Source organism: Mustela erminea, chromosome 10, assembly GCF_009829155.1.
Source record: "Mustela erminea isolate mMusErm1 chromosome 10, mMusErm1.Pri, whole genome shotgun sequence".
In the NCBI taxonomy this organism is placed as follows: Eukaryota; Metazoa; Chordata; class Mammalia; order Carnivora; family Mustelidae; genus Mustela; species Mustela erminea.
The window spans coordinates 92,475,426-92,491,965 of NC_045623.1; the positions used below are offsets into that span (position 1 = coordinate 92,475,426).

General features: G+C 44.9%; 1 protein-coding gene across 5 annotated transcripts in view; it reads left to right on the forward strand.

The window, feature by feature from the left end:
- CNR2 (cannabinoid receptor 2) overlaps positions 1–13,842 on the forward strand; it is a 28,827-nt gene extending 14,985 nt beyond the window's left edge. Inside the window, exons 3-5 of one of the 5 annotated variants that reach the window (XM_032301594.1) lie at positions 3,710–3,822; positions 4,040–4,255; positions 11,430–13,842. In XM_032301594.1, coding sequence (XP_032157485.1) covers positions 11,475–12,557 — 1,083 coding nt within the window. In that variant the 5' untranslated portion in view covers positions 3,710–3,822; positions 4,040–4,255; positions 11,430–11,474 and the 3' untranslated portion in view covers positions 12,558–13,842. The remainder of the gene's footprint in view (positions 1–3,709; positions 3,823–4,039; positions 4,256–11,429) is intronic. The other 4 variants (XM_032301596.1, XM_032301593.1, XM_032301595.1 and 1 more) reach the window with 4 other exon arrangements.
- Positions 13,843–16,540: the final 2,698 nt, after the last annotated feature.

The following is a 16,540-nucleotide window of genomic DNA, read 5'->3' on the forward strand; positions in this document are numbered from 1 at the left end:
AAAAAGCCAGAAAGAGAAATGATGCAAATTGCCCCTGGGGCTAAAGACCAAAGATGGCCTGTGTCTGTTGTTAGAACCATCACCCTCGGCAGGGTCCTGCATTAGCTCCTGTCCCATTACGAACCTGACTTTGTCAAAGCACAAGGGCTCAAGTCCTAGTTCTGCCCGTCACTTGCTGTAAATTTTGGGTGACATGGCTTCTCTGAACTTGTTTGCTCAAGAAATGCTACCTGCCTCAGATAACAGTGGGGAAAATTATGCAAACTGTCAAATACGATATGGGCATTAGTAGTTCATTCCTTAAAAGGTATGTTGCTGGAGTATAAGGTAGCTGAAAAAAGGAAGAAGATATTTGAAAAGACTCAACCAAACTGTCCTGTGGAGAGATTTCAGATCAGTTAGTTGATTACGAAGAATTAAAGAATGTAAAATAACAGGATGGACCCTGGGGCTTCAGAGGAATGAACAAGACTGCGGGTTCCTGGGGCCCCCAGCAAGTTTCTTAAATCTCTGGGCCCCAATTTCCTCATCTGTAAAATATGGAAAATAATTACACCAGCTTTGCAGGGTTGTTTGGAGGTTTGAATGAGATAATGTGCGGAGATTGCTGGTCCAGTGCCAAGCCTCATCATCGTTATGCCCTGATCCTCTTTGCAGACGGCAGTGCAGGGTAGAGGGAGAGAAAGTGACTACGCCCTAGAACCATCTGGTGTCAGAGCCAGGCTCCAACCCTGAGCGTCCCATTCCTAACCTGGGACCCTTTTCTTTCCACCGTGTCACACACAAACACACTACAGCTCACTCAGAAACCCACGCGATTGCTTAATTGTTTTAAATCATTATGTAATCTGCACATCAACAATGCAGGTAGTAATCATGTCCCCAGCCACAGATGAAGAAACTGAGGCTCAGAGAATTTGAGAAACTGGCCCCCAGGTCACACAGCCCACACACAGGGCTGGGATGTGAAGCCAGCAATGTTTCATTCCAAAACCTTGGCCCTTAATCTTTGCTGCAGTGGAAAGAGGCCTCAGGCACCATTTAGCTTAATTCCTCCCAGGAGAGAGGCTGGAGCTGATAACAGATAGAAGAGGAAGGAAGGTCCAGGGAGAATGAGTGTCGAGACAGCAGGCGGTGGCCCCACAGACTCCTGGATGGGAATGGCGAATGGTGGGTGGACAGCCGACTTGGGATGGAATCTTCTAGCTCCACACATGGGGCATGAGTTTCTTTGCCAACCACTAGATATTTAAGAATGGCCTTAATGATGATCCTTTGTGCCAATTCTATAAATTACAAATTCTTTCCTTAAAGGACTGGAGGTGGCCTATATTATGAATTAGGGCAGTGGAAATAAAAGCAAAACATTAGAAACCACTTTTAAAAAAGAAGAAGAAGAAGAAATGAATCAGGAACCAACCTTGAATGACCCAGGACTGCAGGTTTACATTGGATTTAGTTCTGAGCTTCCTGGCAGCTGAGGGAAAAGAAAACACAGAGTCTCTCTGAAGAAGACTGCTTTTTCCCCCAGTTTACATTTGTTCATTCATTCATTTATTCATTTATTAAATAAGTTGATTTTAAAATATCTAAGTGCCTGCTTTATGCCAGGCCCTGTGCTCCAGTGCTGGAAATCCAAAGAGAAAGTACTAAAGAAATCAGCCTTGGGGGTGCCTGTGTGGCTCAGTTGTTAAGCATCTGCCTTCAGCTCAGGTCATGATCTCAGGGTCCTGGGATTGAGCCCCTCATCTGGGTCCCTGCTCAGTGAAGAGTGTGCCTCTCCCATTCCCTCTGCTGCTCCCCTGCTTGTGCTTGCTTGCTCTCTCACTCTGTCAAATAAATACAAATCTTAGAAATCAATCACTCAATCAATCGGTCTGGGCAGCCCTTTGCTTCTCTCCCCTAGGACAATTTCCACATTTTGCCTTGCATCAATAAACTTCTCCTGGACTTACACCGCAGAAGGGATTTTAGGTTCCTTCACCCACATGCTGTTCCCCCACCCCTCGGATGACTACCGTAGTTGTCTATTTACAAGGTCAAGAGTACAAGGTCAAGAGCAAGGACAGTTGCTAGTCTTTCGATTCACTTTCTGCTTTTGACCTGCTATTTGTGGTTTCCAGTCTTTCCAGAAGTCTGGTTCCCTGGGCAAGCAGTGCTATGGTGAGGAGCTCATGGTGAGGCTCGGGATGAGGGACTGGGACCAATGGGCAATGTCTGTCATGATTTGGGAAGAGAGAGTAGAGGCTCAAGGGCCATCTAATTGTCTCCCTTCTCAGGGCTGACTTCCATCTCCATAAGGGCTACTTAGATTAGCTTGGAACCTGTCATCAAAAGAATTTTGTTTCAGTGTGAGGGGAACTAGAATACAAAGATGTCATCACTCCCTCGCCCAGATTCTACTCTCAAATCTAGAAGCTCACAGTCCAGGAAACAAGATGAGACATATATTATTGATACAAAGAATAGAAGGTAGACAGTGATCCATGCAGCAGGACTCAATGAGTTTGATCTACCTGGAGGGACTGAGAGAAATCAGAGAAGGCTTCCTGGAGAAGGTGGCCTTGATTTAGGACCTGAAAAAAATAGATAAAATTTGGGCAAAGGACAATAGCCTACAGCCCGAAACTCCAGAGAACTTCCTTACAACCTGCAGCCAAGTGCTGTCAAACACCAAGGGGAACTGGGAGAAGGAATGTGGAAGGAAGCCCCCATGAGTCCCTTCCTACAGCTGTGATCTTCCCTTGCTTGTGATCTCTCTCTGTGCCAAATAAATAAATAAAATGTTTTTTTAAAAAGAATGAAAGAGTGGCGCCTGGGCGGCTCAGTGGCTTAAGCCTCTGCCTTCGGCTCAGGTCATGATCCCAGGGGCCTTGGATCGAGCCCCGGCATCGGGCTCTCTGCTCAGCGGGGAGCCTGCTTCCTCCTTTCTCTCTCTGCCTGCCTCTCTGCCTACTGCCTACTTGTGATCTCTCTCTCTGTCAAATAAATAAATAAAATCTTAAAAAAAAAAAAAAAGAGTGAGAGAAAGAAAGAAGAAAGGAAGAAAGGAAGAAAGAAAGAAAAAAAGAAAGAAAGAAAGATGAAAAAAGAAAGACCCAAAAAGGAGAAGGGAGCTATCCAAAAACGCTCAGTAGCAGAACAGGAACTGGACCCCAGGACGGCACCCACCCACCCCACCCCCCACTCCCAGTCAGAGAGAAAAATGCTGGCTCTTGGCCTCTAATCTCAGCTTTTCACTGTAGGTGTAGTGACCACAGTCAGAGAGTCACGTTCTTTTCACCTCACAGGTTGTCCCTGGCTTTAAACACTAGGAAAGCGGGGGCAGTTGTTACTATGGCATTCATTTTCACTTCGTACTTTCAGTTCAGGTGGAAAAACCCCCCAGGGGCAACTCCCTGCACCTTCCCACCACCACCCCCTCACCTGAAGGTTCTCTTCCCACCCACTCAGCCTAAGCAGGCTGCAGGCTGCGGCTTAGCCGCCGAGCACCAACATGCTATCTGACCAAAGCGTGTCAGGTAGTTCTGAGGCTTTGGCTTGTTCTAAGGTGGGGTGGCACTTGGTTGGTGGATCGGTTCTCTTTCAATCGTCCTTTTGTACAGAGTCAGTCACGAAATGGTTTTGTCTGCCTCCGTCCTTCTTACTATTTGGAACTCCCCGGACATGGGGTAAAAAACATGAACGCTTTCCCCTGACAAATGCACAGGTGTAAAGTCTTACACATGCTTGGAAAGGATGGAGACCCCATCACAGTGGACCCAGTGAAAAAGCCTCGGTAGAAGCCATCGCCAATAGCTTTTTCCAAAGAGACTGGGACAGGTATTGTCCTTGTCATTTCATATGTGAGAAAAGGGGCTTAGAAAGTTGAAGGGACTTGCCCAGAGTCACATGACCAGCCATGGCAGAGGGTGGAACTAGTGGCCCTGCAGAGTCTCCCTCCGTGCTGGGCACTCAGACGCCCGTCCTTGCCCTGGGAAGGGGGCCCGTCTAGGAGTCGGACACTCTGATTCCAGAAGGTTTTTCTATCTGCCCACAGGGGAACCAGGCAGGGAGCTGGGTTTCCTGTTGCTCTCCGCATCCTGTTGCAGTCGGATGTTGTCTCGTTAGGCCCCCCATCCAAAGGCCTGCGTTTCCTGCCCTTATCTAATTTGAACGATACCACAGGCCAGTGGCCAGACCAGACCTGGGTGAAGCTCAGCATGCCGGCAGCCACCACACCGGCCTCGCTCTTCTAGGCTGGACTCTGCGTGGGGTAAGCCATTCTCTGATGAGAGGGGACTGTTTCCTAAGGGAAATACGGGGACGGGGGAGTTTGGCTGGGGCAGTAGGGTGCAGGGAGGAAGCTTCCCAAAGTGGCAGGGTGGGGACATGGGAACTGAGAAAGCCTTGCACTGTCACTCATTCGTGACCAGTGCCGAGAACGAAGCTGGCACCGTTTCCTGTCTCAGCTCTGGTGTAGTTCTGGCAACACTGAGCACCTGCTCTCTGTCCCAGGCAAATGCCCCTTCACAGCTTCTGTGCACAGGGTCATCTCTGCGCCTCCATACCAAGGGTCTCGTCTTGTGATTTGGGATATGAAATCTAGTTCCAGCTCCGCTGCCCTTTGGTTGGGTGAGCTCAGGACATTACATCCCTACCCCTGGACTGTTTTCTCAATGCTGAAATGATGGAGCTGAATTAGATGAGAGGTTTTTGATCTCCTCTTCAGACTGCCTTGAAGAGAGGGCAAAGGTGATATGAACACAGATTTTACCTGACTTAGGAACAGGGGTTCCATCAATTGTAAAAATTGTTCTGCTCTCTTAAAATTTTAAAAACAGGGGCACCTGGGTGGCTCAGTCAGTTAAGTATTTGCCTTCAGTTCGGGTCATGATCCCAGGGACCTGGGATCAAGCCCAACATTGGGCTCCCTGCTCAGGGGGAAGCCTGCTTCTCCTTCTCCCTCTACTGTTCCCCCTGCTTGTATGCTCACTCTCTCGATCTCTCGGCCAAATAAATCAATACAATCTTTTTTTTAAGATTTTATTTATTTATTTGAAAGACAGAGATCACAAGTAGGCAGCGGGGTGGGGGAGTGGGAAGCAGAGGTCTGGAGGGCTCGATCTCCAGACCCTGGGATCATGACCTGAGCTGAAGGCAGAGGCTTTAACCCATTGAGCCACCCAGGTGCCCCTTTTTTTAAAATTTTAAAATACGGGATTATAATAAGGGCTGCCATTTATCGAGCTCTTCAGATGTGTCAGGCATATTATTCTTAACAACCACACACAGTAGGTGAATTATCCTCATTTGAAGATGCTCAGAATAATAATAATAAGCACAGGTATCGTATTAACTTACTTAAACCCTCACAAAACCCATCTTACAGATGAGAAATGGGAAACTCGAGGCATTTGGTATCTTGAACAATGCAGCCAGGCTGGAATTTCAAGCTACAGGATGTGCTGCTCTCCTTACACTCCTACTTGGGGCCCACTCCATTTGAGGCAGCCCCTTTCCATCCAAATGGGTTCATTCCATAGGGAGTTTTTGAGCACCTACTGTGTGTAGGCATGTACAATGCACTGAAGACCCAGAAATAATGAAGACCCAGTCTCTGACCTTGACAAGCTGTGGGGCCTCTGCCAAGTGGTTTAATGTCTCTGTGAAATAACAATACCCATAATTTTTATTTTATTTTATTTATTTGGAGAGAGAGAACATGACTCAGGGCGGGGAGAGGCAGAGAGAGAAGGAGCAAGAGAATCTCAAGCAGACTGTGCTGAGTAAGAAGCCCGACCTGGAGCTAGATCCTAGGACCCTAAGATCATGACCTGAGCTGAAGTCAAGAATCTGCTTCTTAACCGACTGAACCACGCAGGCACCCTTTATTTTTGAGCTCCATGTCCCCTGTGGGGCTCGAACTTCCAACCCTGAGATCGAGTCACAGGCTATACTGACTGAACCAGCCAGGGACTCCAATACCCATAAGTTTTATATTATAAAGTTATATGGATTATATTAGATTGTGGCTGTGGAAATTATTCTGTAGAATTTAAATTCCATATAAACGTTGGTTAGTTCTGTTATTAATCTGGTTGGAGAAAAGCCTAGTGCGGAACTGGTTACAAACTAAAGCAGAGTAGGGCTGCGAGCTTCCTGTGTGACAGGGCATCAGGGAAATCTTTACGGGTTGAAAGATGAGTTCTGAAGTAGGGTAAAGAAAGAGAAAGGAACCTTAGTGGGAAGGTGTGGGCAAAGGTGCAAGAATGTAGAACAATCTGGGAAATGGCAGAGGATCTGGGGGAGTAGGGGAGCCAGGAGGGGCTTCCAGCAATGGCTGCTGAGCAGGGTGCCCTGCCCTGGCTCTCCAGGAGCAGTACACCACCTTGGCTTGGGCTAGCGCTATTCCCCTAAAGACATGAAGGAAATACCTGTCGTTTACAATTTCCTAGTTGCCACATTATTAAATAAATAAATAAGGAACAAGAGAAGGAAATGCATACTCTTACAGTCCTGTGTCATCGGTCACACGTGTCAGGGTCCCTCAGGAGCACATTCCCAGGAGCTGATGCATCCAAGCGCCCGGTCACATGGACCAGACCAGATTTCGCAGAGTTGCTCTCCAAAGTGGTTGTGCCAACTTGCCTCCCTCCCCTGGAGGCGCTGGAAGTCCTCGTTGGTCCGCGCCTTCTCCAACACTCTGTCATAGAAAGGTTGAATATTTTACCAGTCTGGTATGAGGGAAACTTGCATTTCTGTGGTTGCTACTGAGGGTAGATATCTTTTCAAAGGATCATCGACCATTTCTTGTTCACGTCTTTATTCTTCTATCTGGGTTCTCTTTTTTTCTTCAGAAATCTAATGTGAGGTTTGCCTGTTTTATTATCTTTTAAAAAAACTGGCTTCAGTCTTTCCAGTTTTTTCTAGTCTCCTTTGCTTTCCTATGTCATTAATTTCTGGTCTTATGATTTCTGTCTTCTGCCTTCTTTGTATTTACACTGTTGTTCTTTTTCTAATTTTGTGATGTTTAGGACATTTGTCTTTTTTCTTCTCTAATATGAGCACAAAGGGCTATACATTTCCTTTTTGGTGCTGCGCAGATAAAGCCCACAGGTTTTAATGTTACAATTCTAAGTATTTCCTAATTCCCTTTCGGATTCTTTGACTCAAGAATTACTCAGGAGTCTATTTTTAATGCTTCGTACTTATGAAGTTTGTTAGTTATATGTTTAAGTTCTTGATTTTTTTAAAAAGGATTTTGTTTTTTGACAGAGAGAGAGAGAGAGAGATCACAAGTAGGCAGAGAGGCAGGCAGAGGGAGAGGGAGAAGCAGACTCCCTGCTGAGCAGCGAGCCCGATGCGGGGCTCCATCCCAGGACCCTGAGACCATGACTTGAGCCGAAGGCAGAGGTTTAACCCACTGAGCCACCCAGGTGCCCCTAAGTTCTTGATTTTTTTTAACAAATTGCACTGTGGTTAGAGTACATGATTTATATGTTACAGATTATTTTAAATTTGTTGAAATCTACTTTTCACCCAAGACTCAGTCAGTTTTGATAAATGTCCACCTTTACTTGAAATCAATGTGTATTCTCCAGTTATTGGGTGTTGAGTTCCATATAGGACTATTTAATCCAGGTTGTTAATTGCATATTCAAATCTTATACATTCTATTAATTAGTATGTTGTCTGCTTAATTGATCAGCTTCTGAGAAAAGAATGCTAGAATCAGTTGCTATTCAATCTCATTTCATCTCAAGCCTACAAGTATTTATTGAGTACCTATTATGTATCAGATACTACTCAAAGACCTTGTATCAGTGGACAAAATAGTTCCTTGACCTCACAGAATTTAAATTCTAGTGGAACAAACAGACAATGAACAATAAAACAAAATAAATAGGTAAGTAATGTAGGGTATATGTTAGAAGATGGTAAGTGGGGGCGCCTGGGTGGCTCAGTGGGTTAAAGCCTCTGCCTTCAGCTCAGGTCATGATCCCAGGGTCCTGGGATTGAGCCCCGCATTGGGTTCTCTGCTCCTCGGGGAGCCTGCTTCCTCCTCTCTCTCTGCCTGCCTCTCTGTCTACTTGTAATCTCTATTGAATGAATAAATAAAATCTTTAAGAAAATTAAAATTTAAATTAAAAAAAAAAAGATGATAAGTGATATGGGGGGTGGGGACAGAGCAGAGTTAGAGAGACCAGAAGAGCAGAAGGATGGGGTGAGTTACTGTATTAGAGTGGTAGGAAAGCTGTCATTGAAAAGGTAAAACTTGAGCCAAGACTTGAAAAAAGTGAGAGCCTGAGTCAAGCATATATCTAGAGAAAGAGGGCTCAGGCAGAGGGAACAGCCAGTGCAAAGGCCCTGTGACAGGGGGTTGGACCCATCAGGCAGCCAGTGTGGCTAAAGCTGGTTGACCAAGCAAAGCATGACATGAGGGAGATCAGAGAGGTAATGGGGCCAGAACACTTAAAGCCTTCTAGGCCACTGTAAGCACCTTGTTTGGCTTTTGCACTGAATGGAATGGTCCCTGTGCAAGGTTTCGAACAGAGAAGTTGCATGATCTGAAGTATTTTATTTTATTTTATTTTTTTTTTTTTTAAAGATTTTATTTATTTATTTGACAGAGAGAGATCACAAGCAGGCAAAGAGGCAGGCAGAGAGAGAGGAGGAAGCAGGCTCCCTGCTGAGCAGAGAGCCCGATGCGGGCCTCGATCCCAGGACCCTGAGATCATGACCTGAGCCGGAGGCAGCGGCTTAACCCACTGAGCCACCCAGGCGCCCGATCTGAAGTATTTTAAAGGGATCACTCCTGCTGCTGTGTCGAAATTAGATTAAAGATGGGTCTGGTTAAAAGCATGGAGCCCAGTTAGTAAACTATCAAAGTCAACCAGCAGGTAAGAGATGATGCTTGATTTTTTCTTTTTGGTGGAAAATGGTGGTTTATTAAAGCACAGGGACAGGACCCATTGGCAGAAAGAGCTGCTGTACCGGGGTTGTGAGGAGTGGCTGGCTGATTTTATACTCAGGAATTCAATGCTTGATTTTTAAAAGCCTAAATAGTCTAAATAAAGCTTCAACTCCATCTTTTTCTTGGCTTATATTACTGTGATTCACAATTTTACTTCCATTTTGTTTTTATGCCCTCCAAATCAATCATTAGCATTATTATTATTGCTTTTCTTAAAATTTTATTTATTTGACAGAGATCACAAGTAGGCGGGGGGGGGGGGGGGAAGCAGGCTCCCTGCTGAGCAGAGTCGGTCCCATGCAGGGTTCCATCCCAGGACCCTGAAATCATGACCTGAGCCGAAGGCAGAGGCTTTAACCCACTGAGCCACCCAGGCGCCCCTATTCTTATTGCTTTATACAGACATTTGTTTTCATTTGCTCATACATTTAGAAACGTATCTGTTCACAATTCCTTCTTGCCTCTCTGTTCTTCCCTCTGTGAAGAATTTCCTTCTGCTGATGGCATACCTTTTAGATGTTTCTTCAGGAAGTGTCTGTTCATGGACAACTTGACTTTATTTCTTTAGTTTAAGTTAGAGTTTAGCGCCCCCCCCTCCTTTCTTCTGGCTTTTGTTGTTATTGGAAAATCTGCATTTAAGTTTCATTATGATTCATTTGCTACTATTGTGTCCTTTCTGATTGCTTTTAATTTTTTCTCTTTGTCTTTCGTGTTCTGAAGTTTTATGATGATATATGTGAATCTGGAATTAATTTGTTTTTAAAACCCTGCTTGTAGGGGCGCCTTGGTGGCTCAGTTGGTTAGCATCTGCCTTTTACTCGGGTCATGATCTGAATAAAATCTTGATCCCATCTTGTCATGGGATCAAGCCGTGGGACAAGCTCCCTGCTTAGCAGGGAGCCTGCTTCTTCCTCTCTCTCTCTCTCTGCCCTTCTCCCCAGCTTATGTTCTCTCTCTCTCTCTCAAGTAAATAAAACCTTTTTAAAAAAATAAATAATAGGAGCACCTGGGTGGCTCAGCCAGTTAAGGGGCTACCTTCAGCTCAGGTCATGGTCCCTGGTCCTGGGATGGAGCCCAACATCAGGCTCCCTGCTGCATACGCAGCCTGCTTCTCCCTCTCCCTGCTTGTACTCTCTCATGCTTTCTCTCTCGCTGTCTCTCAAATAAATAAATGAAAGTCATAAATATATAAACATATAAGTAAATAAATTAATAAATTCTGCTTGTAGTGCACTGTGATTTCTGCATCTGAGGAGGATAAGGAGAATTCTGGACAATTCTCCACTCTCCGCAGCCCCTTCTATGACCTCCGCAATGCCCACCCCCACTTCTATTCTTCCCTTCTGAAACTCCAGTTAGATATATTCTAGGACTTTTCATTCAGTCCTTAGCCTCTCTTTCATCTACCCCATCTCTTTGTCTCTTTGTGTTGCATTTTCAGAAATGTCCAGATCTACCTTCGGGATCAATGCTTTCCAACTAATCTGTTCTGTTCTTTCACCTACCTTTAAGGGTTCTTATTTCAAAGACTTTGTTTTTCACTTCCAGAATTCCAGATATTCTACTTGATTCTTTTTCAATCTGCCTAGGCAGTCTTCCATTCTGTACTCATGGTTTTGATTCCTTACGGTTTAATTACATTAATCGTATTCCCAAGAATGACTGAAGTCCTTGAAAGTCTCATTCTACTGACATTCCTGAGAACTCTTATTCACATGTCCTTACATATTTTGTTAGTTTACGTTGGGAGTTCAAATCCCATGGGTCCCTTCATGTGGGAAACTCATGTACCCTGGCTAGAAGGTATATTCCTCTGGAGAAATTTCAAGTTTGCTTTCTAATAGTATCTAATTGATGTCCCATGTGATATTTGGGTGCTCTGGTTTGGTGTTTCTCAATATTTAAAACATACTTATAAAAAAAAGAGATTAATTATCTGACATTCAGGTTTATCTGGTTTCTTATATTTTATCTGGCAACGCTGCTGATGTGACGACAAAGTTTTGTCTTTGTTGTTAAAACCTCAGCATCTTACTTACCAAAACAGACAAACAAACAAACAAACAAACAAGCAAACAAAAACAGAACAGAAAACCAATGGAAAAATCCCCTCCATCTTAGTATTCTGGATTCCATTTTTTCTTGGTTTTGATCTCTTAGTTATTGGCCCTTGAAGATTTCTCTTTTAAAGGGAAGTCTCAGGATTGGTCTTTTTGGAAACAAAAGACTGAAAACCTCACAGGCCACTTCTGCATCTTGAATTCCCACATACCTTTCCTAAGGCAACCGGTACAGATCTAGTGACCCAGTAGAATGGAAAGAGGGCAAAATATAAAGGAACAAAATGTAAATTGCTATTTCAAGATGTGATTCCTCAACACAGGTAAAGGGTTGGTCTAGAGCTATATTGACTGTGTGAAGTCATTATTGCCTGATTGAAAAAGACTCCTTTCTTCTTCTCATTGTACTACAGCAAAGGCTTCTTGACAAGCCCAGCAGGAGCCAAGGGACCCACCTCATGGAGAGACGCTGGGTGATGGAGGCAGCCAATGGCTGTAAGGATGGCTTGGATTTAGACCCCATGAAAGAGTACATGGTCCTGAACAGTTCCCAAAGGATAGCTGTTGCCGTGCTGTGCACCTCTCTTGCCCTGCTAAGTGCCCTGGAGAACCTGGCTGTGCTCTGCCTGATCCTGTCCTCCCACCGGCTCCGCAGGAAGCCCTCATACCTGTTCATCAGCAGCTTGGCTGTGGCTGACTTCCTTGCCAGTGTGATCTTTGCTTGCAACTTTGTGGAATTCCATGTCTTCCATGACATGGATTCCAAGGCTGTCTTCCTACTGAAGATTGGCAGCGTGACTATGAACTTCACAGCCTCTGTAGGCAGTCTACTACTGACTGCCATTGACCGCTACCTCTGTCTGTGCCATCCACCTACATACAAAATCCTACTCACCCGTGGGAGGGCACTGGCAACCTTGGGCATCATGTGGGTCCTCTCAGCATTGGTCTCCTACCTGCCCCTTATGGGATGGACTTGCTGCCCCAGTCCCTGCTCTGAGCTATTCCCCCTGATCCCCAATGACTATCTGCTGGGCTGGCTCCTGTTCATTGCTTTCCTCTTCTCTGGCATCATCTACACATATGGGCATGTCCTCTGGAAAGCCCATCAGCATGTAGCCAGCTTGGCTGAACACCAGGACAGGCAGATGCCAGGAATGGTGCGAATGAGGCTTGATGTGAGGTTGGCCAAGACCCTGGGGGTGGTGCTGGCCGTGCTTTTCATATGCTGGCTCCCGGTACTGGCCCTCATGGTCTACAGTCTGACAACCACCCTAAGCGACCAGGTCAAGAAGGTCTTTGCCTTCTTCTCCTTGCTCTGCCTTGTCAACTCCATGATCAACCCCATCATCTATGCCCTGCGGAGTGGGGAGATCCGCTCTTCTGCCCACCACTGGCTGGCCCACTGGAGGAAACATCTGAGGAGACTCGGACTTGAAGGAAACAAAGAAGTCCCAAGGTCCTCAGTCACTGAGACAGAGGCTGATGTGAAAATCACCCCGTGGTCTGATTCTAGAGGACTAAACTGCTCTGAATGCTGATGAGTTTTCACAGTTTTAAACAAGCTGAGTCAGAGTCATTTCACTCCCTGGAGGAGCAGCCTTGACTCTATTGTCTTACTTGATCCAGCCCCCAGAGGCTTGCACACTTACCCCTTTTCGCTGATGACTGATGGCACTGACTCTGGCAGGTAACCTGGCCATACCTGTTTGCATGCAGACTGTTGAATACCTAAGCCCTGTGAGGAGTGGCAAAGTGGGCAAAAGGCTTGAGGAGGCTCAGTGCACGTTCAGGTTAGGAGAACCTCCCCTAACAAGAGGGCTTAGAGCTTGCATCCTCCAGAGAGCGCGGGAGCCAGATGGAGCCTTCAGACTCAGCAATGAGGGACTCAGAGGACATCTGAGAAGATGAATGGATTATTTTCCCAGGATCTCAAGATGTCAAATGGGATGGCTGGCCAACCCTGTTCTTGCTTGATTGTTGGGACTTCCTTGGTTCTAAGGCTATAAAAGACCCCACTCTCTGGTCACCCTTTCCTACTGAGGACCAAAAAATTTGATACAATGAGGACCAAGGGTGTTGATCCTACCTCTTTTATAGGTAATTGACAAGCCTCTAGTTCAAGGAATCTTGTTAATTAGGGCAATGGCCCCACTTGACTCCCTGATAATCTCCACTCACAGCCACTGTGACCTCCTAGGTCCCTGGGAAATACAAGGGAGGCTGGGACTGGCTGACACAGAATTTTCAGAGAATTTTGTGGTCCCTCTGAAGTCCTTCCACTGGAAGCAGGCAATGGCTCAGTCTAACTCCAAGAAAAAGGAAGGCATTCACTAAGATTTTATAAAACCCCAAATAGTTCCCAGTTGCCCCTCAGTTCAGTTCCATTGTCTGTTTGCAAGACAAGGTGCCCACTGTCCATTCACTCATGCACCCATCTCACAAATACATGCCAACCTTTGTGCTAAGTCCTGGTTGTGCGCCATAAATTAGATAGGTTCTGCCCCTGTCTAATGGGGTTTACATTCTACATTTTGGTGGGAAGACAGCCACTAAAGAAGATAATTACTGGTGGTACAATGAAGGAAATCATCAAGGTCATGTGATAGGGATTAATTGAGGCAACTTTAGGTACGGTAGACCTACTATGTGCTCTGGTCATAATTGCCAGCTGGTCTTTATTGAATCTTTACTATGTGCCACACACTGGGATAAGTGCTTTCAAATGAAGTATTTTACTTAGTCTTCAGAATAACCTGAATAAGAGGGTCTTGGTACCTTCATATTTTTTTGATAAGGAAACATTCAAGAGGCAAAAATCACTCGCCTGAGATCACACTGCTGATATATACCCAAAGCTGGAGTTTCCAAAGCCTGCCGCCCTTTACCACTAACCTCTTGGCCTAGTTTAGTCAATTTCTGCTTGATTAGGAATAATATTCGATCTCTATAACATCAGATTGCTGCAATCTTAACTCAATGTTATTTCTCAATATACTTCATTTTATGTCCTGTATCAATTTCTTGGGGTTCCTGGCTGCCTCAGTTGGTGGAATGTGTTATTTTTTATCTCATGGTTGTGAGTTCGAGCCCACGTTGGGTGGAGGGAGTACTTAAAAATAAAAATCTTAAAAAAAAACATTTTCCACCAAGTGGCTTTAAACAACAGAAACTTACTCTTTCATGGAAGCTTCTGGAAGCTAGAAGTCCAAAATCAAGGCATCACCAGGGCCATGTTCCCTGCAAAGGTTTAAGGGAGTATCTTTCCTTGCTTCTTCCAACCTTTGGCAGCTCCTGAAGTTCTTTGGCTTGTAGCAACATAACTTCAATCTCTGCCTTCATGTGACCCTCCTCTCTTCACCTTATCTCTTGGTGTCTTCTTTCAAGGATGTCAATCTTTGGATTAAGACACATTCTAATCCTGTATGACCTCATCCTAATTGAACAAATTACATCTACAAGGACTATTTCCAAATAAGGAAACATTCACTGGTTCCGAGTGTACCTGAAATCTGGGGGGACATTATTCAACTCAATACAGTCCCCCAAGAACAAAGTAAACCCCTCGATTACAGTCCATATCATGGACTGTATTAAGTGGCAGTCACTGGCTAGTCTTCCCCTATGAGATGACCTCCATGTTCGAGTCTTGGTCCCCAGTTCTCTGGACAATCCAGCACAGAGCCTTTTTTTCCCCTAAATTTTTATTTAAATTCTAGTTAATTCTAGTGTTCAAAATGACGAGTGCCCTCCTTAATACTTATCTATCACCCATTTAGCCCTTCACCCAACCCCTTCCCTCCATCAACCCTGTTTGTTCTCTTGTTAAGAATCTTTTATGGTTTGCTTCCATCCCACTTTTTTTCCTCTTCCCATATGTTCTTCTTGTTTGTTCCCTAATCATAATATATATATGTATATACATATATATGCACACATATATAATATAAATATAAGTAAATATATATAAATATATAAATTTTTATATAAATTATATTTATATATATATTTATTTCCACCTCCCCACATCTTTAACCATTCATCAGTCAATGGGACACTTGGGCTCTTTCCATAATTTCGCTATTCTTCATAACAGCATAAAGTCTTTTTTTTAAGATTTTTTTTTTTCTTTGAGAGCAAGAGAGAGAGAGAGAGAGCCTGTGCACAAGTGGGCAGGGGAGTGGGGAGAGGCAGAGGGAGAAGCAGACTCCCCACTAAGCATGGAGCCCCTTACAGGACTGGATCCCAGGACTCCATCCCAGGACCCAGGGATCATGACCTGAGCCCAGTGCAGACACTTAACCAACCAAGCCACCCAGGTGCCCAAAAGCACAGAGTCTTAAGAGCGCTGGTCAACATCTGTGGAACAAAACTGCTCCTGAAAAGCACTTTGGAACATCAAATTTCATTTTAATCCAGATACCTATCTTTTTGTAAGGCAAAGACTTGGCATGAGTTTTTAAGGTAAACTTGTGACACCTTAAAGTTTGGACATACCTTTCTTTATTCGTTGGCGGGGTCTTTTCTCCCTTTAGCAAAGAAAATGCTTAAGTTCCTAGAATAAATCAGTAAATATTTAATGTTTAAGGAATAAAACTAGAGTTTAAAAAATCATTGAATTAAATGCACTTCATCACTTTCTACCTCTCTCTTTTCACATCCACGCTTCATTTCTGCCCTAAGTAAAGAACTAGTTTATGGAGGAGGAGAGCAAGCAGAGAAGGAGGGCCCTGGGTGAGAGAGAGAGCTGCCCGCATTGTTTGGATGATGGAACGGGCCCATTCAGTGGACAAGACTTGCCCAAGACGACCCAACAAGATGGTATCCAGTGCTAGAAATGCAGGTTTCCCAACTTCCAGCTTTGTCCACTCTGTCGTCATGTCTCTTGCCTGTCCCTGCAGATTTACGTGTTGGTTATGAGAATAAGGAGCTGCGAAGGCCATAGTGTCCCATTTTATCCTCCCCATGATGAGTTCTCTAACACCAAAGACCATTACTCACTCTGATCACGAGAAGATGTGTGCAAACAAAATGGGTTTTGTCTTGGTTTTTTGAGGTGTCAGTGATTACTGTTCTGGGCACTATTTCAATATAATCTTGCAGAGAAAACACTAGAGATAAAACAGCTGTTCAATCAGCGAAAGCTACTGTGTTTCCTTGCAGCTCCTGGAATGAGGAAGTGCTTGGTTCTGTCAACACAGGTCCCTGCTCCTCCCAGGGTGTGAGAGAGGAGCGGCTCGTTCAGAGGTACAGATTCCCCACCAGGATACCTGGATTCTCCTCCCATCCCTGCTCAAATGAGCAGTGTGATCTTGGGCGACTCCAGTTCCCTCTCTGGGCCTCAGTTTCCTCCTCTGTAAAATGGGAAGAGTAGGGAAAGGGATAGCATCCACGATCTCCAAAGTCCCTTCAAACTCTGATATGCTGCAGTTCTCTCACTGATAGGTGGGGACTGACTGTGTGCCACGTGGGGTCATTAGACCTTCCCCACCTGATGACCTGTTTGAGCACACAGCATACAAAT